General features: G+C 41.3%; 3 protein-coding genes across 3 annotated transcripts in view; all 3 read right to left on the reverse strand.

Annotated features, from left to right (window-relative positions):
- Window positions 1–1,672: 1,672 nt before the first annotated feature.
- LOC118415184 (organic cation transporter protein-like) lies at window positions 1,673–7,728 on the reverse strand. Its single transcript, XM_035819565.1, has 9 exons — window positions 7,410–7,728; window positions 6,877–7,107; window positions 6,188–6,384; window positions 5,182–5,493; window positions 4,673–4,807; window positions 4,151–4,233; window positions 3,471–3,591; window positions 3,014–3,086; window positions 1,673–1,979 (listed from the first exon to the last, which is right to left on the reverse strand). Exons 1-9 carry the CDS (start codon window positions 7,722–7,724, stop codon window positions 1,836–1,838), a joined length of 1,611 nt encoding a protein of 536 aa, XP_035675458.1. The 5' UTR covers window positions 7,725–7,728; the 3' UTR covers window positions 1,673–1,835.
- Window positions 7,729–9,527: 1,799 nt separating this feature from the next.
- Window positions 9,528–14,269, reverse strand: LOC118415282. Its single transcript, XM_035819771.1, has 2 exons — window positions 14,171–14,269; window positions 9,528–12,202 (listed from the first exon to the last, which is right to left on the reverse strand). Exon 2 carries the CDS (start codon window positions 12,172–12,174, stop codon window positions 9,628–9,630), a length of 2,547 nt encoding a protein of 848 aa, XP_035675664.1. The 5' UTR covers window positions 12,175–12,202; window positions 14,171–14,269; the 3' UTR covers window positions 9,528–9,627.
- A 2,494-nt stretch (window positions 14,270–16,763) lies between these two features.
- LOC118415281 (peroxisome biogenesis factor 1-like) overlaps window positions 16,764–21,045 on the reverse strand; it is a 17,628-nt gene continuing 13,346 nt past the window's right edge. The window contains exons 10-15 of the mRNA XM_035819767.1: window positions 20,257–20,443; window positions 19,640–19,874; window positions 18,676–18,791; window positions 18,275–18,310; window positions 17,976–18,106; window positions 16,764–17,675 (exon numbers count right to left, since the gene is read on the reverse strand). Coding sequence (XP_035675660.1) covers window positions 17,594–17,675; window positions 17,976–18,106; window positions 18,275–18,310; window positions 18,676–18,791; window positions 19,640–19,874; window positions 20,257–20,443 — 787 coding nt within the window. The 3' untranslated portion in view covers window positions 16,764–17,593. The remainder of the gene's footprint in view (window positions 17,676–17,975; window positions 18,107–18,274; window positions 18,311–18,675; window positions 18,792–19,639; window positions 19,875–20,256; window positions 20,444–21,045) is intronic.

Here is a 21,045-nt window from a genome sequence, read left to right on the forward strand (position 1 = left end):
TCTACTCAGGCCATGTTGATTTGATTATCTAGATGACATCCTCCGGAACTCCAAACTGATGCGAGCGAGCGAATAAAAAAAAAGTTTGGCAAAAAAAAAAAAGTTGCCTTCAGTATGAAATCAAAGTGGCCAGGAAGGCTGAACATAGGACTAAACACACATAGTATGGTATACCAACAGTTAGGTGTAGGGACCAGTACATCATACGGGTGCAAAACATTTTTTTCTTCTTGGACCAATCCGAAAAAAACAGACCTGAAAAAAACAATAGAGGAACAGGTTTCGCCAATTACAAATTGGACACACTATGTCGGCAGGTGTTTGGGGTCTTACCGGGCCAAGAAGACAACAAGAGCGAAGTCACGTTTCTACAGTGAGAGGTACAGAGACAGTTAGCCTTTATTACATGGAGATGGGATTTTAAAATGCCAGTGGTAGTTCAATAATCCACAGATTCCTTTGTAGCAAAATTGACCAATTACCATTGTTTTGAGTATTGCCAGTTCTCAAGTTTTCACAGACAATCAGGTCCAGGTTCAGGTCCGGACCTGGAAATGATCCTCTGGACCTGAACGGGACCTATACCTGAATTTTCTGTACTGGTACCTACCCCTACCTACAATAGATTTTTTTTTTCTTTCTGTCCTTTCACATCTTATTCTTTGACTTTATATCTATTTTGGCATTCTATGGCATTAGTTATCTGTTTTCGGATACTTTTTTTTTCAATCTACGGAATATTTGTGCTCATTTTACAGCTGCTTTGCACAATTTACTGTGTAGTCGAAAACTTTTTTTTTTTTGGAAACGGCCGAAAATTGGTGCGAGCGCGGATGTCATCCATAGAATCAAATCAACATGGCCTCATTACAAATACTGGGAATATAGAAAATCAAAACACCAAAGGTCTACAGTCATTGCAAACTCTTGCGTGTGCAATAAATTTAACATGAAACAGTATATTTTCCTAGAATAGACCTACGCACTGTGTATTACCCAATTGCTTCGAAAGGTAACGAAATTGCGAGTGTAACTAATTGTATTGTCAGTGACTGCAGTTTGACCGACCACGGCGATTCATTCAGTTTATTCACGCTAGTTGCAAATAGATAATTTTTTCCATTTTAACAAATATGTCCAAACAGAAGGAAGGTACATGTAATAATGTTACCACTATTTCAAAATTGTCTAATTCATGTCAAAAATGATAATTATTTACTTTTTATTAGAACAAGTTTATTTACTAGATAATGCCCGAGGGCTAGTTGTAGGTACATGATAAAAACACAGGTGATAAACATGTAACGATGGATAATGATTATCATTATTGTAAAAAGAGACTACTCGAATACTAGTGTTGTCTATTTTCAAATAGCTTAAGTTTAACATCTTGTAAAAGTGCAATTTTTAAAAGATAGAAATTTCAAAATAATGTGATATCCCGAAAACACGTTCACACACGTTACGCACACACACAGACACGCACATGCACACTTAGTGATTTCATTTTGGTTATTCATTTCAAATTGAGTTGGCGAATTCTGTGCTTTTAATGTGGCGTCATGTTTTCCTGTTGACTTGCTAACAAGGCTCTGTCTGTATGAGCTGCGTCTGTCACGGAAACGTTTAAAAGTTCACTAAGCAGTGAACAGACGTGATTTAACTTTGATTTAAATTTAACTTTGGAGTCTTGCATCAATACATTAGACTAGAGGTGTTGCACTACATTCACGCCTAGTTTAACCAAGTTGGTAGGCTATTTCAACTACATCACTCCCGCCCCCACCCCTGTAGCACATCTCAGCCGGCTCAGACCACATTCCCACTCAAAACAATCAATCAGAACTATCCTCCAGCTCGTCTATGGTTTGTGGCATCTTCCTTCCCTTGGTCTCCGTCAGCAGGAGCGCTGTCAGGCCGGCTAGAATGGACAGTACACCAAACAGCACCAAAGGGACGTGGATACTGCTCACTCGCTCCTGGTAGAAGGAAGGATGACAGGGAGTATAGTTAAGAAAGTGATAGGGTGGAACGTTTTTGCCCGGCTTGTACTAACACCTGCGGGATCAGAACGCTTTGGCCCGTTAGCAACTCGGCCTAAGGCTCATCACACCAACTCCGGTGGTGAGGTGACTGGAACGAATTGACCAGGGTACAGGGCCGAGTTTGATACTCCGTCAAGTTGACAAATGGCCAAATCTTCCTGATCCCAAGTGTTAGCACAAGACGTGCAAAAAGTTAAACGCATTCCACCATTTCATGTGAAGAAATGTGGAAATGTAATGTTAACGTTGTCAGACTTTCTCGACGTCCGTACAAGAATAAACCAAAGCAAAGAAAACACGAAACGAAAATGATGCCATATATGTCTCTTCGGTTTCCAACAATTTCAAATTTTCTATCAAAAATTTGTCCAATATTTCTATTCCTCCTAGACATTACACTAGCTTCGTGCACGTGCTCATTATTTTCATAGATCATATAAAAACCCCTTAACAGCTTCATGATATATGTCTCGTGTACAGACCTCAAGGTACACGTGTAAGGAAACTCATAAACACCATGTTTCTCGGACGCGGACATATAAATATCTGCAGCGCGCAGCGGGTAGGCTGGTTACCTGCCGGGTCCCGATTTGGAAATGTGATGTTAGCTTGAGCGTAAGCTCTACGCCTCTTTCTGGCAGCCTGTTTTCTTTCGAGTTATCGCCACCCTTGTGCCGAGGAAAACAACGTTAACTGCTGCGTGCTTCCATACATTCGAGCGAATTGATTGACACCGACCCCGTAGATATTCCCAGCGTACGCTGATACACGTGGCGGGTGAGCAGCTCACCGTACAGATACCGGCGAGCTCACGATGGTATGGTTACCAGCCTACCGTTAGCTAGCCTGGATACCAGATCCCAACCCGATCTCAAGAATAAGAATACCCCACACGATAGATTTTTGAAATCGCCTTGGGGTCTAATATCCAAGCTACCGTTTCGTTTAAGGTCACGTGTAATACGTACCAGATACATGGCGAAGGGAGCTATGATACCACCAACCCTGGACGAGAACGATGACACACCTACCCCAACGTTCCTGCAATGCAAGAGTTCTACATCTCAACATCTGATCAACCAAAATGGGTATCGAGTACTATCGACGATATATGAATACAGTTAATAAGCTTGTTTGTTTGTTTGTTTGTTTACGTTCTCCACTCGAAGACATTTGGTAAGCCGTACATTTGATGAGCATTCGCCTCAAAGCTGGCTTTAGACTTTGCAGATTTTGTCCAAATGAAAAACCAAGATGACAACTGTCATGTTAATTCGTCAGAACAGAAAAAATATTATTTACAACCCACAATCAATTAAACTACGTCTGGCAACAATGCTTTAGATAATGTTCCTATAGCTAAAACCCTTGTAGATGGTGCGAGATTTAGATCAACCATTCATACGAAGTCTTGCCGTCCCTTACCTCACCACAGTAGGGAACAGTTCTGTAGCATACAGGAACACGATAGCGTAGGAAGCAGCGATGCCAAACTTCCCCAGCATGGCAAGGGTCACCACCAACGGTGAAAGATCAACCCCATTAACTGAAAGGGCAGGCAATAGAGGAGGTATCGCAGCATGATTGTCTCAACTCTCAAATAATTAAGAACGTCAAGGTTCTACAGTTTGAGTAGAAACATTCTAACGGCTAACACATGCATGTTCTCAAAGCAATGAAGCTATTTGTGTTAATAAAAGGGTATGTACATGGACATTGACGTAAGCTATACTAGTATATCAAAGCACTACGTGTATAGTATCTTCAGTCCAATTTCTTGTATACAGGCCACTGAAAGTTTGTACAGATCTGTTAACTTAAAGGTATCATGTAAATTTCCATGTTCCCCGGTGAATCGATGCAAAGGATAAAAGGATGCCTGTTTACCAAGAAAACCTCATACGTTCTTAAAATAGAACAGAGATAGGTTGATTTTCAGGTCTATATTCGGACTGATGATCATGGAATTTGAATAGATTTTTTTAAGGCATGGTATATTTAAAAATACGTTAGTATATCTAATCATAGACATCTATAAATTTGGTAAGTTATGTAACATTCTCTCGTTGGAAATTGCCAGAAAGTGATTACATATTTGGCTGTACCTGATGTGGGGATAGCTATCGTCAGCGCACACGACACTCCGCCCACCACATGAAATAGACACAAAGGCAAGCGTCGTCCCCACCTGGAATGAACAGGAGAAATCAAACATTTAATAACCAGCAAATGCAGACTATTTCCCGTCGTCCCCATCTGGAATGGACAGGAAGACATTTTATAGATGACATCCTTTGCAGAATGCAAAATTAATGAGATAGCGCGAAAAACAAGATGGGTAAAAAAAACAAGATGGCAAAATGTTTGACCATTTTGGTCTATCTGACCTCTGACAATCCCCGAAGAGAAAAAAAATCTTGTTTTTCCCCTTAAATCACGCAAAAATTGATGAGCGCGTCGATACCATCCATAAAATTTACTTGTGGCTTAATGCTAGCAAATGCAGACTACTTCCATTCCATCTATAATTTGGGTCTATAACCACAGAATGACTGTATCTGCGCGTAGTGCGAACGTAACATATTTCCTAGCAGGCCTAAACATGAAACCATTGAGATTTGACCTGCCTGTGGATGACAAAACTCGAGATGATGTAGGCTGGAATCTCCACAGCGCCACTGATGAAGATATTGACGTACTTGTCACCAGCCAGAATGTCCGTGTTGAGAGACAGACCATAATACACCAGGGAGTTCACCCACCTGCGGGGTAGAGATAGAAATGAACATAGTAATGAAGATGTATACGAATGCAAATCATAAACCTGACAAATTCATTCAGCAGGTAGTAACAGATTAACGCTCACTAGGAGGGACGGTCTTTTTAGAATAATCACAATGACACAAATTTATGAAATCTAATATATGGCCCTCCCCCCCTCTCCCCCCTTTCCTTCCCTTCTTCCTTGCTCGACTCCTTCCTTCCTTCCTTCCTAGGCCTCTTCCGTCCCTCCCTCCCTCCATCCTTCCTTATCTTCTATCCCTCGTTCTTTTCCTCCTTCCTTCCATCCCTCCCTCACTAATGATTATCCGACGTATGTTACTGATGCCATGTTACATCAAAGTTGCATACATACCACACAAACATCATAATGAGGGTGACCTTCCGCAATCTGGGCGTTCGGAATAAGTCTAGAAGATTTTTCTTCCCCGCAGAGTCGCCTGACGAGCCATTGACGTGTAAGCCGTGCTCTTTACCACAAATACTAATGGGTCCGACATCAGGAACTTGGTGTAGATCAGGTTGGTACTTTCCCGCACCATCCCCGCTAACGAGCATGGGGCTGGGTACGGCTTTGTTATTAAACCTGGCCGCCTTCTGTAGGATCTCTTCCGCTTCGCTGATTCTGCCTCTCGAAACAAGCCATCTAGATGATTCCGGAATAACCCTGTCAAATAAGTCAGTAATCAACATGATTTGGGAGACTTGATACGGTCGACACAGTGGCTAATGGACCTTGCAATCCCTTTACATTAAAGGCGGTGATCGCTGAGCAACAACAAAAAACAATGACAGATAGCCCAACAACAAAGCCAATAAAGAAACGGCGAATTTGTAAAATCTTTTGTGTGTTTTCTTGTCCTTAAATGAGCCGCCTTCGTCTTCTACTTTTTTTATCAGTGAACGGAAAGAGAGCTAAGATATCATCGGAATACTAAAACAGAAAAAAACAGCACAACGACTTTCGTACGATTATGTATAAATTATACATGCATGCACTAAGCAAGAGGATACAAATGAAGTTAACCTAACATAAATCATATGAACAAATCAACATGTCAAATTCAAAGTTGACGTGTCGTTTACACTGCCGGTTCCAAGGTCTAAACGTCTTTGATGTATTTACCTTTGTACACAGAAGGGGTTACCTCAATGCAGTCGAGTACTTACAGGATGAAATGTATAAAATTCTAAAAGCCAACGGAAATAAATTGAAGCGTTGATCATTACCTCATGAACAATACACAAAATAATCAGCCATCCCAAAGCTTTCTGTGAAAGTTTCAACTGTGCTAAGGGAAACATCACTGCAAACTTCCTAATAGTAAGATAAACACGTGAAACGAAATATTTGAGCCTACCACCAGTAGGGCAGGGCGATGATGTTGAAGAGAGAGATAAGAAGCTGCAGGTGCCGCCAGTTGGGGAGGAGGTAGGCCAGTAGGGCCAGGCTCATGATGCCCGAGGCCCAGAACAGAGTCGTCAGCACCCCGGCAAAGCTGCGGCGGGCGGGGGAGAACATCTCTGTAGCCATCACGTACGACACGAGATCAACCCCCTGCGCAGGGAGAAGTGATACGGAATCATTAGACTCTTCAAATGCCTGAATGGTTACGAGTTCGATTCCTGTTTTTCTGCGTAAGACACTTTGCACGACTTTCCTTACTCCAACCAGGTGTAAAATGGGTACTTGAATTTGGTTGGGGATGTAAAAGGTAGTTGAGGACAGACCTAGACACAGTGGATAACAATCCACAAAGAAAAGCTATGGTACTGCCTTTATCATTTAGTCTCGCACAGACTCGTTGGGTTGCTATAAAAGTGTAAGGTTAACTATGCAAGTAGAATATTAAAGGAATTAGCCGGCCAAGCCGTCACACGTTTGTGTCTATTCTTCCAACAGCCCAAGGATTATGGTAGAGACTAAGAAATGGAGAAAGGTGCAGATTCTGTAATTATCACTCAAGAAGTATATAGGACGAGCTCTTAGATCTGGACTCATAGTTATACAGATGTTCTAAGATTGCACAACACATATCGAATCCTGTACCTGTTCTAGGGCTCCTGTTATAAACTTCAGTATAGTGAAGGAGTAGTAGTCCTGCGCAAACGCTGTGCCCACTCCGAAAATCATCTGCAGCCAGATGGACACGATCCAGACCCGAAGGCGTCCGAAGTGGTCCGACAGCTGCCCGAATATCAACGAGCCGACCATGACGCCCACCATGAAGACGGACTCAGATGTCTCTACTAGTGCTGACTTGTCACACACCAGGTCCCACTGTGGTATATTCGTATGGAGAGGGTGTCTTGTGACTTGTGGTGTCAAAAGTACGTATTGATCAAAAGTATGATCAAACGTAAATATTTCTTCGCACGAGAAGATATGTATTGAGCACAAACAAATCAATTCTACTTAAGTAGCACAGTATAGCAGTTAAAAAAAATGCATCGATGTAACGTCGTAATATTGCTATTACAGGACCCACGATAACGGGAGCAATGACGTAATACTTTCAAGGTACATTTGTACTTCTTTTGTTGCTGTTCGTTATCTTTTTATGAAAAAAGAGAACATCTTACCTCAGTTACGATTGTAGACTGGAAGCTGTACTCCCAGCCATTCTCGCATGGCACGGTCGAGTTGTCAATGCTGAAGTTTTTGTACATACTGCATTGACTGTACACCTCACGACCGTCCACCAGGCTAGAGGGTATGCTGTGGTTACGGTTTACTCCTGGCACCTTACAGTGGTGTTCTGGTAGTCCTCCGAGGAAAGCCATACTCAGCATGTGCCAGGCCTGGGTAAACTGCCCGGACACGCATATCAGGACATATATAATAGTCTGGTATAAGCCAAAGTCTCCAAGTAGGATCAGGGCTTCGTCTAACTCCATCCTCTGAAAATACTAAAAATACCGCATGCGTTTTCACTGGGATGCCGCTACTTTGTACTGTAAAGGGCAAAGGTCGGAAAGTTACATCACCGCACGGGTACCAGTTTACGTCATTGGTATGTCGTGTTTGCCATTTGCGGTAAGGCACAAATTTGTGATAAGGGTGCCGTATTTGTCCGAACTGTCAATGGGCCTGCTCCACAAAGGTACATTCTACAATGTATAAGCCTACGCTGTGCCATATCTTAATGGCACATAATGTTTTCTTATATCGAGCGTCCGTATGGCACGCAATTTGTTCTTTTGTGGAGTGTCCGACAATGAACTAGTGAATAACAAGATTTCATTCCTCAAGACAATCATCAAATGGGTAACACGTTCTTTTATACCATGGCCAGTGACAAAATTATTGTCGTAATTAATCGACAAACGAGAGAGATTGAAGGCTGTTTATTTATTTGTTTATTTATTACATTATTTATTACACTCATCATGCTCTCCTGACAGGCAGAACACATCAGCGTCCACTGCGTACGTCTATACGTCTATTGGCAAAATGTTTAAAAACCAGAAAATTCTGGACCACAATTCATTGCATGTCATACAACGAATTGTGTTGTGTTGTATATATGGTCCAATGTGTGATAACTTTGTCTATCGTATATCTACAGTTAATTACCGCAAAACCAAAAAGATGGAAATCCTCTCCTATAGAGATACTCCCAGTCTAGTTTGTAGACCCCAATAACATAGTAGTGAATGGTTATTGAGAATCAAGATTGATAAGGATTTGTACAGACATTTTCTTGTATCTGAACATTTGATTGATATACTACAAAATGTACACATGGCATGGCTGTATTTCTTTCATACATCTATTCCATGGAAAACAGTATATACTTCTATAATTTTTAGCACTATTGACCCTGTAACTAGATTTTCCAATACAAACTCCTTCATCAATATTTACCTACCAATAGATTATAGGGTATTTGGAAATGTGTCAATTTGCCATATGGAGGAGGAGACATATTTACACGTCTTCTGGGACTGCCCCAAGTAGTTCATTTTTACGAAAAAGTAAAAACCTGGTTCTTTGAAGAAAAAAAGACCAAACATTAACCATAATTTCCTTTAATAGCATCTTTGGTAATCGTTTAAGGGACCTATGTAATTGGCAATCTCATTATTTTATCGGCCAAAGTTAACATAATTTTCACAAATACAGAGAATGCAAAAGTGTCAATTTCAATTCATTCTTTCTTCCATTTATTAATTACGTTTATTTCTTCGAAAATGTCAAATCGCTACCAGGAGATCAAAGATGGCGAAGCACCAAGGAAAGTGGGGGATATTATTTACAACTAATACATCATCCTCTGTTTGATTTCACTTTATAGCTAAGTTTCCTCTGTATCTGGTTTGGTCAAGCCATATGATTTGGCTGGTTCACCTTATGTTTGTGTGAAGTAACGTTACTTGTAAATAGTAATATAATAACAACTAGTTAACGTTTACAATGCTTGATAGTAACCCATTAACGTTCCACAAATTCACTTTTGTGCAAAGTTATCTTTTATCTTGTGCCAATTGCGGGCAATCTGTTCTAATACCATGCGTGTCAAGTAAGAAGATATTTGTAGTTAACTTGGCGAAGCAACATTCTACATCCCGTTTGTCCTATATCCAGTACATTTAAAGTATTTCGATCGGTGGCTCCAGCATGTCCATGAAACTGATTGAAACAATGTATGACAAGAAATAATGAAGGTAAAACCTTCCCCCTTGCAAGACAAACGACAGCTTGGATGCAGATATTAGAAGGCTAAATATATCATATAGAATCAATGTGAAATGAGACTCTAAAAATATATCTTAGTCTTCAAGTTAACTATTCTATGCTTTAGTCCAGAGACCCAGGTTTCAGGAACTCCCTGCAGAAGCAGTATTTACTCAGATGAGGAAACTTGTCCTGGATGCAGCTGGGATGGTTCCCGTACACGTTGATGCGGCTGATGTCTGCCGTTATCTCAGTCTTCTCACTAGACAGCCATTTCCTTACTGACACTTCATATGCTCCACCATTCGGTCCAGTTTCCAGCGTAATTCGAAAGTCCACGAAAGGGACAGTAGTAATACTTTGACTAGTATTAAACAAGGCCTCCTGAGTCAACCGGTCATTGCCACCAAATTGCAATAGTTTGCGGTTGGGTTTGATAATTTCTGCTTGAGTTATATTATTCAGGATCAACTGAGCACAAAGGCTTCGGTGCATTTCTGTTAAACGATTCATGTGGGAGACTGCAAAACCCGCTGCTTCTCGAACTAGTCTGTTGTTCTGTATGTTGACTGGTACGGACTGCAGACAGGTACACCAGTGGTCAGCAATGGAGGCGTCCTCGCATGTTCGGTTCAGCGGGATCTCCTGGAAAAGGCTGAGGCCGTGTCCCTGGAAACCGGAGGGGTCGCCGGGATAGTCCAGCACGTGCTGCAGCGTCTTGTGGAAGTCGAACGCTGTCGTCAGACGTTCTTCGTTTCTCTTGAGGTTCCGGATGATTTCAGGATGAGTCTCCTTCATCCAAGGAGGAACAGCGATTCCAAAGAACGGTAGCCTCTCCTCCAGTCGACCTTGAATCTGCTGCCTAATGCGACCGTAGCGGGGTCCATGGTCAGCAAAAAGAACAAGAACGGTGTTGTTGAGGTAGCCGTTGTCCTTCCAGGATTTGATGAGTGTCAGAATGTCTTCGTCGGCAGCTTGGAGCATGTTCAACCTTCCGTGACTGAGTTCTGTGTGAAACGCAATTGCAAACTTGGGTATGTCATGATACGCTTCCACAAAATCGCGGGCATACTTCAGCGTGTAGTGATGCTTAGGAGTTGCTCCGAAACAGAACTGCTCTTCAAACTCTGGGAGATCTTCTTGGGCCACCCAGAAAGGCCTCATGTAGTAATCAGTCGGTTGTTTGTTAAAGCCTTCTAAACGATATTGGAACGCTCCATAGACCGCTTCATCCTCCCCGTACATGGTCGTGTAGCCCATCCTTCTGAACTTATTCCATACTAACGGAAATACGTCGCAGGTTGTTGAATTTTCCATTCCCCTTTTCGCGTTGGGTAGCTCTTCCTCGTGAAACCCTGACAACAGGCCGATGAAATTGGCCGTGGTTGCGTCACCGATCACGTGATAACCCTTCAGAACGTGACCCTCCAGAGTCTCTGTGAAGTACTTGAAAGTTTTGGGCAGTTTTCGCATGAAGTTCATCCGTGAGGTCGAGTCAAATCCGACCATGAGCACGTTCATACCATGTCCAAGGGTCGTCTTCACTCTGCCTTCCTTCTCTATTTCCGCCTTTTTGTCTTTAACCAGAGAATCGTCCCTTATTACCTGCACAAACATGTTGTTGTGTTCTCTTAGAACTTTAACCCAAGCTTGTTGTGTTTGGTTAAAGACGTCCTCTTCCAAGAAACAGGTAATCTGACTAAATTCCTCTTTGAATGGAAATTGTATAGATTCTTCGTTAGATACAAATACCTTTGTGTGCAAAATGGTATAGAGGATATGGAAATCACCCCATCTCTTAATCTTACTGTACGTGCAGTTGAGTAATTTCTGTGTGGGTAAAAGGGCGCTGGAGTTTAGTTTGACTACATCCCAGTGGGATTTATCCGTCCGCGAGTTCCCGTCTAAATATGTCAGGTAGTTGATAGGGGAAAGTCCGCAGTATAAGTTAGTTATTTTTTGAAAATGGTGGTTGAATTCTGACATCTCCATCTGTAAGTCTGGATATTTGCATAACGGCTGCTCTCGGCTGTGACTTTGAGCTACGTCATCGTCGTGGCCTTCTCTTTTCTGTGCTCTACTACGGTTAATTGCTGTTGGCCAACTAGAGAGAGATTTCTCGTTCATGTCTTCAGAATGAGCCTCGAAAGACTTTTGGTTATATGCAGGTACTTCATGAAACTCTTTGCTGCTGACCTGGGTCTCTGTAATGACTGCTTCATCAAGAGGATCCTTGTTGAAGTTACGTGAAATCAGTGTTGGTGTTTGTACAGGTTTTCCATCTTGGATGACCTCGAGCTCCGTGTGCATTGCGGCCTCTTCGATCTTGAGGACTTCTGTGTCGCCTTCGATTGCCTCTGTGGATGTTGTTGGCACGGTGTTTCGTAAACTATTTTCTATGGTACGTTCTTCAGTTCCTGACGAAGCCTTGCCAATCTCATTTGTTGTGAGGTAAGGCGCTTTGCCGGGACCGAGAGAGGCATCTTTCCGCACAGTCATCCTCACAGCTTGGTCCATTCCGTCGGCAACCTGAGTTGTGTCCAACTCATCAGCTTTTTTAACCGTGTCCTCCCGGGGATACCTCATCTCAAGAATGTAGAAGGACAAAAGAAGAAACCCGACAGTCAAGACCACGCAAAAAGAGCATTGGATGTTCCTTAAGATCCCCATAACGTCTTAAGATGTCAACGTCTTCAACCTGTAGGATACGAAATGGAGGTGGGCTTTGTGAGAGAATGGATAAAAAGCGTCTACATTGGTGCCACAAAGTCATATAAGAAGATTGCACCGTGCTTATGATTTTTCCTGTTGCTTTTACAAAAATCTCTAATTTTGGTTTAAACAATGGGATTTTAAGATTTTTTTGCTACACTAAGCTTCTTTTCATATATCTTTGATATCTAACACATCTTAGTTAAACATTTATAATCAAATATTCATAAATCATGCTAATGACATGACGTAATTGGTCAAAATCCAAGATGGCCGACAATATCATGATGAAAAGTATGACCAGCTTATTTTCACTAGGATTTCATCACGACTTGGTATTTTCTTACAGAAAACATTCATGTGAACGTTTTCAATCCATTTTCAGGGGGTTTTAGTGTTGTATGTTGAAAAAAAATATATCTCAAGATATTTAAGGTTGATAATCCAAGATGGCGGATAGCTAAACTACAGATGACTTCTTTTTATGACGTCATTTTGGCGTCGTTAACGCTGAAATATTGATAAGAAACCTTTATTGGTAACTTTTTGTGTGAAAATATTTAGGTATGGGAATACCCCGTTTTAGACAAAAGAATCAATTAATGACATCATGATTACGTCATATTACGTCAACACGTTCTCGAGTTACATATATACATACATATTCATACTCATTAACAAGTTAAAGCATTCACATAGTTTTGCTTCCATTGTTTTCTATCTTTCATCAGTTCAATGAGGTCTTTATCATATAGATCAGTCTCTGCTTCAATAAAGTTCTTTAGCGTGAGGTATGGACGGCCTCTTCTCATGTTTGCTTCCGGGGACCAAAAGAGCAGTTTACCGGCTGGATCGCCATGTCGAACAACATGTCCAGCAAGGCTTAACAAGGCTTAACTGACTTCAGTTGAAAGAGATTGAAGAGTCCCATACAGTTCTTTGTTTGTTGTGTGTTCCCACCGAGGTTTGTTGTATACTACACATAGCATCCTGGTGAAGGAACCATTCAGTTTCCTGGTCTGAGAAGTATTCATTGTCCAAGACTCACAGCCATAAAGTAAAATTGAGATAATACAAGATTGGAATACTCTAGTTTTTGTTTCTTTTCTGGTGTGAGATTTCCAATTTTTTTTGAGCGCATGTATGGCACTCCATGCTTGGCCAATTCTAACCTCCATGTCATGTTTCATATCAGTGTAGCCCCTAGATAATTTAAAGTCAGTAACCTTCTCGATTGCGGACCCATCTGAGGCATAGAGCTGCTCTATATATGGGAGATTTAAACGAATGAATTTAGTTTTTGATGCATTGAGTACAGTCCAATAGTTTGACATGCTGCTTCGACTCTGTAAAGAAGGTTTGATTGAGTCTTCAAGAAGAGCAATGTCATCTGCAAAATCAAGGTCGGGAAGGGTCTCCGCCGGGTAATGACGACTACGGCAACGGTGCCGGGTGAGACCGTCTGTGTCTGTGATGAATGTCCGCATTGCATCCAAACATATAGTAAAGAGATATGAGTGTTCTTGAGTTATTCTCGTGCAAAGTTTGAAAGGAAATCGGCACCTGCAGTTCCAAACTAGTCACTAGGAGGTCGAAACATACTCTCTGCCCCAGGGGCTATCTACCACTCAAAAATCACGACCACAGCATGTCCAGAACACGAGATATCAAAAATGAAATATCCACGTTAGTACCTTAGCAAGCCGCTAGGGGTCCATTATCAAACTGTGACCGTTTTCCAGACCCCTACGCACCTACCAAATATCATCAGGATCCATCCAAGGCTTTTAGAGTTAAGCTGTTGACACACACACAGACGCACATGTCTAAAACATAACCTTGACATCCTGGCGAAGGTAATAATGAACGAACTGGGGCTAAATGCAGCTATATGCAGAATATATACCAAGCTAGTAATAATGAATATCTGATAGTATAGAAGGGAAAAAAATACCTAGTACTTTCGCCCTTATTGGATCTTTGTACTGGAGGTACCTGTCACCAGTGTCAGCCTGTCACACGGAGAATGACGTGGCCAGGTACGTGTCATGCTGACGTTGTGATCCAGGGGGTTTCCGGAATCGATGGGGTGGGGTGGTGGGCTGGACTAGTGCCGGGGCCCCACTGACTTCCATCCGGGGGACACCCTGTAATTAATGGCTTTGTCATCCAGCACTTAAATCTGAATTAGACATGTCCAATTATTGGTGAAAGGTGCATGTTTTTCTACAGTAAGAAGGTCTTTTGATGATTTTTGCATGACATTGTGTTTATTTCAACAACAATAACAGTTGTTGAAGCTATATAAATTGCTTCCAATAACTAACTTGGATTGTTCACGATATGATGATAGGTATAAGTGTACCTTTAGGTTGTAGGTAAGATTTAAGCATGTTAATGTGTAAATAGCCTTAATGTAATGTGTTAATGTTGTATTATGTAACGTGTTTGTCTAAAGACTCCAGGAAGATTAGTGATACAGTATCATTATTGTACTCACTAATAGAGATCTGTTGAATGAACAATGAATGAATGAATTAACAATGATCAACGCACAAAGCTGTTCACATTTCTTCCCGCTTGGTCTAAAGAATTTGCTACTCTCTGTTTGATAGATAAATTCAACTACTACATTCTGTGAGGCGGATAACTGCTATTGCGTACAAGTACTAGTCAAATATATCCACGAATGCTTATACCATAGAACTAATAGTGAAAATGACATACTAGGCCCAATATGTTGACTTATATACCTATAGATATCCATATATGTCTGTTTAGTTGTACTGTAAGTAATTGTTATGGACCTTACAAAAGTCACTGTACTTTGACTTGATCAACCTATTTTAATACAATGGACCTGCCCACTGTAGGGAGAATACAACATTTAATCAGTATACAACTCTTTCTTAAGTCAAAAGTCTTATGCACATTGGAGGACAAAGGCATCAAATGCTCAGGTATCCAAACGGTTAGAATTAATTGGGGCCACGAAAAAGGGGGGGGGGGACACTACATGTAGCCCAGCCCACTAGCTCAGCCCACCACCCCATTGGTTCCAGAAACCCGATCCTGGGTTTTATCTATTATAGGACCAAAACATCCTGTTCACATCAAAAATGGCAACATTATGCGAGGGTCCTTCACCCCGCTCACTCCTAGCCCAAATCGGTATTACCGACATTATGGCACAACAAGGCACAGCTGTTTGTTTGGCATTCATAACAGGTAACCAGTCTCAGCTCAAGAATTAATGCACCAGTTTTGTACAACTACTATAGATTGTGTAAGACCAGATTGTAAGGCTTTGTTCATTAATGCACGTTACCAACACTGCTTTGGAAATAAAGCCATGATTTCCTCGTAAAGAAATGCTAGGATTTAATGCCCTAGGCCTAAGCTATTGTACCCAACTGTTTACCATACTACTAGTATGCTGAATCTAACAAAAGTGCTACATGTGATGGGCAAATAAATAAAAGAGAAATAGTCAGTGTTGAAATTAGGAGAGTGTGAAAAAGCTTCACTTTTTTCAAATAATTTTTGTGATTTCTTTTGAACTATGCAGTACATACGCACTGGCAGTACATGTGCACCTGTTTCATAACAAATTTGTTGCCATTTCTATTTTTCTGGGCCTAAAAATTTTCCTATCAATAATGCGTTACTTAAGCTTGTAGAGACATTGTGTAACATTCTGCATATGATATATTCTGCCACAACAACAAACTGCTGTAAACACTAGAAAACAACACAAACATCTTGAAAACTCTACAATAGTCCAGGTGCCCGATGTTAGATTCATAGAATTTGTGAGCCCCTGGTGTGCTTGGTAACTACAAGAATCATTATAGCCATAATTACATGTACCCAGGGCTTTAGCCAGCGTCCGTTTTTCCGTCAATTGACGGAAATGTGCTGCGTCTGACGGAAAAATTTTAAAACCAATCCGTCAACCTTGACGGACAAAAATCCTTGGTGGAAGCTACAGGAGGCTTGGGGACGCTGTCCACAGCCGTAAAAGCCACACACTGTTTGTTTTGCTATTGTTATGATTGTTGACAATGTGTGTCGGCGCCCTTTCGCATACAATAATCTCATTAAAAACCCGTTTTTCAAGGTCTCAGTTCAGTCCTTCAAATTAATTTTCGCGGTTTTCGCGACGATTGTAATTGGCTGACGGAAAAAAATTTTGAGCTGGCTAAAGCCCTGCATGTACCTCTCTGATTTATAGAATAGGTACTGATAAAATTGTAAAGCATCATCAGTCATAACCTACTGTCTAATGACACGTAATGGCAAGTACCTTTGCTAGAGAAGTTAAGAGCATCTTGTAAAAAAGTAGGCGAAAGTTAAAATGAACAATTGATTCTAGTAGGTATATTCAGGTAGTTTCTTGTATGTATTTTCTGTTGTTGTTCATAACTATACATGGAATCAAAAGCAAACTGAATCCAATCACCCATCTGTATGGCTTCATCTAAATATTTTAAAATGGATTCAGTAAAACAACAATATGTAGAACAGCATGTATTGGGTCTATGCTGACAGCTGCTTTATATTCAGGCGTTTCCTTTCACATATTTATTTTTCATACAGGAAATCTATTGAACATATTCTTTAATAGTGAAGAAAATCACTTTGAAAAACATTCTAATGACTAATATCTTGCCAGGAAATAAGATCATCAAGAAATCTAGGACACACACAAAGGTTGGTATCCCTGACGTGCTGCATAAAAAGACCACGATTTTCTGTTAAGGACCAATTTTCTCTAAGGGCATGAAAGACAAAATTAATGTTCCTCATCTCAGATATTTTTCTCCCAAGGTTAGGGTGAAATTATCAGCAAGGACAAGGAAGACTGCACTAGAATTTAGAGGACCGAGTTTTTGGAGTAGCATGCAATTAGGGACTTATTAGGGACAAATGATATCTATAAAGACTAGCTGCATGCAGCAGAATGGATGTAAAAGCAAGTCATTGAGTGACAGGGTAGAAGGTGTGAGCTTGTAACTGAAACATCCCCAACATTACTACATCAGTTTCCATGTAATAATATCTAACATGTCTAAAATGAGCAAGAAAAAGAGAAAGGCCTCTTTTGTTGCAAATGAAGTTTAACACATTGTAATCAAACAAGACTGTGATTTTAGCAGATTGTGGGTGGACGTTTTATCCTGTTTTGCAATTGTACGTGTTTCTCCTTTATTCAAAATCTTGAAAATGTTAATTGTTACTAGTATCACGTCCTTCTCCGGTCCGGTCAAAAGTTCATGTATATGTTGCAGACTACATATCTGTCTGACAGTGAATGGTGGCTGGGTATTTCCAAGCAATTTCAAGGTGTAAAGGAAAGTTCCCACAAAGGTTTACATTATGCTAATGTTGTCTTCTTCAAGGAGGTTGACTGCACACTCTGAAAATTTCCTCCCCTGCTCTCCATGAAGTTTTCATATCTGCAAAAAAGAAATGCTAGCCATAAGGATATATCAGTATTTACTAAATACACAGCCTGTGTTTACACAATCTCTCACTGGCTAGAGTTAATGACCCCCTCCTAGGTGGTGGCAACTACCGCTAAGAGCACGATTTTAGTCAGGCTATTAAATACACAACTTATGCAAAGGTATCCTAATTGTTGAGGATAAACTACTAGTACTGGAGGCTGTGTTAGAATTGTCGTAGGATTAAAGTCAGACAGAATTATTGACTATTTCTACCCTTCAGTTGAAAACACAGCATCAATCTTCACTCACATCATCTGGTACTTAATTCTCTCCGTCTCCGACACAGATGGCCTCATTGTTGTAGCAGCCTTCATCAGGTGTTCTTGGTGGATCATGGGGGCCTTGGCTGGCTCTTCAGTTGATGTGTCACCCACAGGATTCTGCAGTAAGAAGCATGTATGTCCAAAATGTAAACAAAGATAGTATACAAGCTAGCTACCTACTATACATGCATCTACAATATGCAGGGAAAATGTGCAAAAATCCTGGGGGAAAGATTATGTTGAAGTTTGCTAATTTACGAAGATCAGGAAGTACACATTACCTACCTCATCCCCATCCCAGTTTCTGCAAATGGTGGCAACCTGTGTCCATAAGAAAAAAGAAACTGCAATCAATATGCTACTTCAGAACTCATTTGTCATAAATTGCTTTGATACACCTGTGCAACTTACCAGATAGTACCAAATAAGTTAGTATTATTGCTGCTATTCAATGGTTTCAAGAGTGACCTCTGATAAAAATATACCCTAAAAAGTTGATGATGAACAACTAGTACCGGAGGATGAAATTTTTGTCATCAATATTATAAAATTCAATACAATGAAATACTTATTGTAACAAAATATTCAATAGAATGAAATATACAATGTAATGAACCTCTGACACACTAGAGTCTCCAGGCCAATCTACATGAACAGCAATGAAATGCAATAAATGGTGTGTTGACCTGCTCTAGCAGCTTCTCATGTCTGTCCTGGTGCACCGTGACCTTGCCCTCCTGGAGAGATGGCATCAGCATGACCTTGGCCTCCATCTCTGAGATACCTGTAGCTTTACTCTCACCTGTGGACAGAATGGAGGATATATACATGTGATCTAATTTATTGTTTTTTGTAATCAGAGAAATAGTTGCAGTATGTCACGAGGTGATAGCGTGATCACCCCTGTGATTAAGATGTGCCACCCCTGTACATAGGTCCATATGTCAGTACTACCACATGCTAAGACAGAGATATTTAATATGTTATTATCATTTCCTGTTCATATATCTACCTATGTAGGCCAATTCATTTACAACTCCCTGCAAAAATGAGACAATGCAATATATTGACATAATGTTCTGAAGTATTAGCTTTTAAAATATTAACTAGATTACGTTAGGTTAGATTAGACTCGTTGTTAGATTCTCGCAATAGTACATTGTACAACTCCTCTGTATATACAGGTTGCCATACATTGTACCTGTTGCAATTGTCGTGCAATAAAGTTCTTCTTATGTGGAGGGGTCATGTAAGAGACATGTCCATGGGAGAGGGATTTGAACGAGAGACCGCAATAAGGTAAGATGTGTTCAGATTCTCCAGCTTGAGCAGTGAATAATAAAGTTGAACTCCCACAAATATCATGGCTCTCACCTGACTCCTTGACTCACTATCTGGCCACCATGACAAGTATTATCCCATATTGAATTATACTGCTGCGTGGTCCCTGACAAGGGTGGGCAGAAGTCGAGCTAATCTTCACAACCATGTTTACAAGTGGCCCTGTCTCACAGCACATTACTACTACTACTACTAGAAAAACGAAAACTTTGCCATATATTGGTGGGACCGACATGTACACTACAACACCTAATGAAATATTAAGTCAAGGAGAAACACCTACACCAAAGCATTGTTTAGCATTGGTACCTTGTTCTTTTTCCTCTTCCTGCACTCCAGTGGAATCATCCATCCCTGCTCCCCTCCCATACAAAGCTGACACCCCCATGTTGGAATGGATGACCTCCAGCTGTGCATTGTAGAACAGTGCCTTGAAGTCAGCACCTGTAAAGTGCTGGCATTTCTCAGACAAACCAGCCAGGTCCACGTCTTCTGAAAGATCCAGGTCCTTTGACAGTGCCTTCAGGATTTTCACTCTGTCTTCCTGCAAATATATGGAAGTACATGTACAGCCTTCTACCTGTTGTGCCTAACACTGTGATTTATTAAACTGGGACAGTTCAGCTCATCTGTGTCAGTAGAAATAATTCTGAACCAAATTTAAACTGTATGTGTGTAATTCCCAACCTAAAATTTGACAAAAATGGAGTTGGATGGTTAAAAAATTGTGTGGGGTCCAAATTTTGTGTTGGACATTGCAGTTCAAATTTGCTTCAGAAAATCCCTACCTTGATAACCTACCGATTCTTGGCCAAACACTCAAGCCATCATGCCACACGATGAACTTAAAAAAGTTGGTTGAACTCATTGTTTTTTAGATCTTCCTTTAGACAACCTATAGCTAAGAAATATCATGAACCTCTGACCTTGCCAGGTAGTGGGCAGTGGAGACACTTGTCCAGCCGGCCCGGGCGCAGCAGAGCGGGGTCGATGAGGTCCGGTCGGCTGGTGGCTGCCAGGACGTACACCCCCTGCAGACCCTCCACTCCGTCCAGCTGGGTCAGGAACTGGTTCACTACACGGTCCGTCACACCTGTGTTATCATGGCCCCTCCTATAGCAAGGAAACACATCACATAATACAGGAGCTGGTTCACTACACGGTCCGTCACACCGGTGTTATCATGGCCCCTCCTATAGCAAGGAAGCACATAACATAATACAGGAACTGGTTCACTACATGGTCCGTCACACCCGTGTTATCATAGCCCCTCCTAAAGCAAGGAAACACATCACATAATACAGGAACTGGTTCACTACATGGTCCGTCACACCCGTGTTATCATGGCCCCTCCTATAGCAAGGAAACACATCACATAATACAGGAACTGGTTCACTACACGGTCCGTCACACCCGTGTTGTCATGGCCCCTCCTACAACAAGGAAACATATCACATAATACAGGAACTGGTTCACTACACGGTCCGTCACACCCGTGTTGTCATGGCCCCTCCTACAACAAGGAAACACATCACATAATACAGGAACTGGTTCACTACACGGTCCGTCACACCCGTGTTGTCATGGCCCCTCCTATAGCAAGGAAACACATCACATAATACAGGAACTGATTCACTACACGGTCCGTCACACCCGTGTTTGGCATGGCCCCTCCTATAGCAAGGAAACACATCACATCATTCAGGAACTGGTTC

This window comes from Branchiostoma floridae, chromosome 5 (genome assembly GCF_000003815.2).
Source record: "Branchiostoma floridae strain S238N-H82 chromosome 5, Bfl_VNyyK, whole genome shotgun sequence".
NCBI classification, from domain to species: Eukaryota; Metazoa; Chordata; class Leptocardii; order Amphioxiformes; family Branchiostomatidae; genus Branchiostoma; species Branchiostoma floridae.

Bases quoted from the DNA above. Each gene is read 5' to 3' on its own strand.
- LOC118415184 (XM_035819565.1), bottom strand. From the start codon at position 7,724: ATGGAGTTAGACGAAGCCCTGATCCTACTTGGAGACTTTGGCTTATAC. The intron at 4,808-5,181 runs GTATGTATGCAA...TCTACCCCGCAG, and splicing joins CTCATTATGATGTTTGTGTG to GTGGGTGAACTCCCTGGTGT. The intron at 3,087-3,470 runs GTAAGGGACGGC...CTTGCATTGCAG, and splicing joins CTGTTCCCTACTGTGGTGAG to GAACGTTGGGGTAGGTGTGT.
- LOC118415282 (XM_035819771.1), bottom strand. From the start codon at position 12,174: ATGGGGATCTTAAGGAACATCCAATGCTCTTTTTGCGTGGTCTTGACT.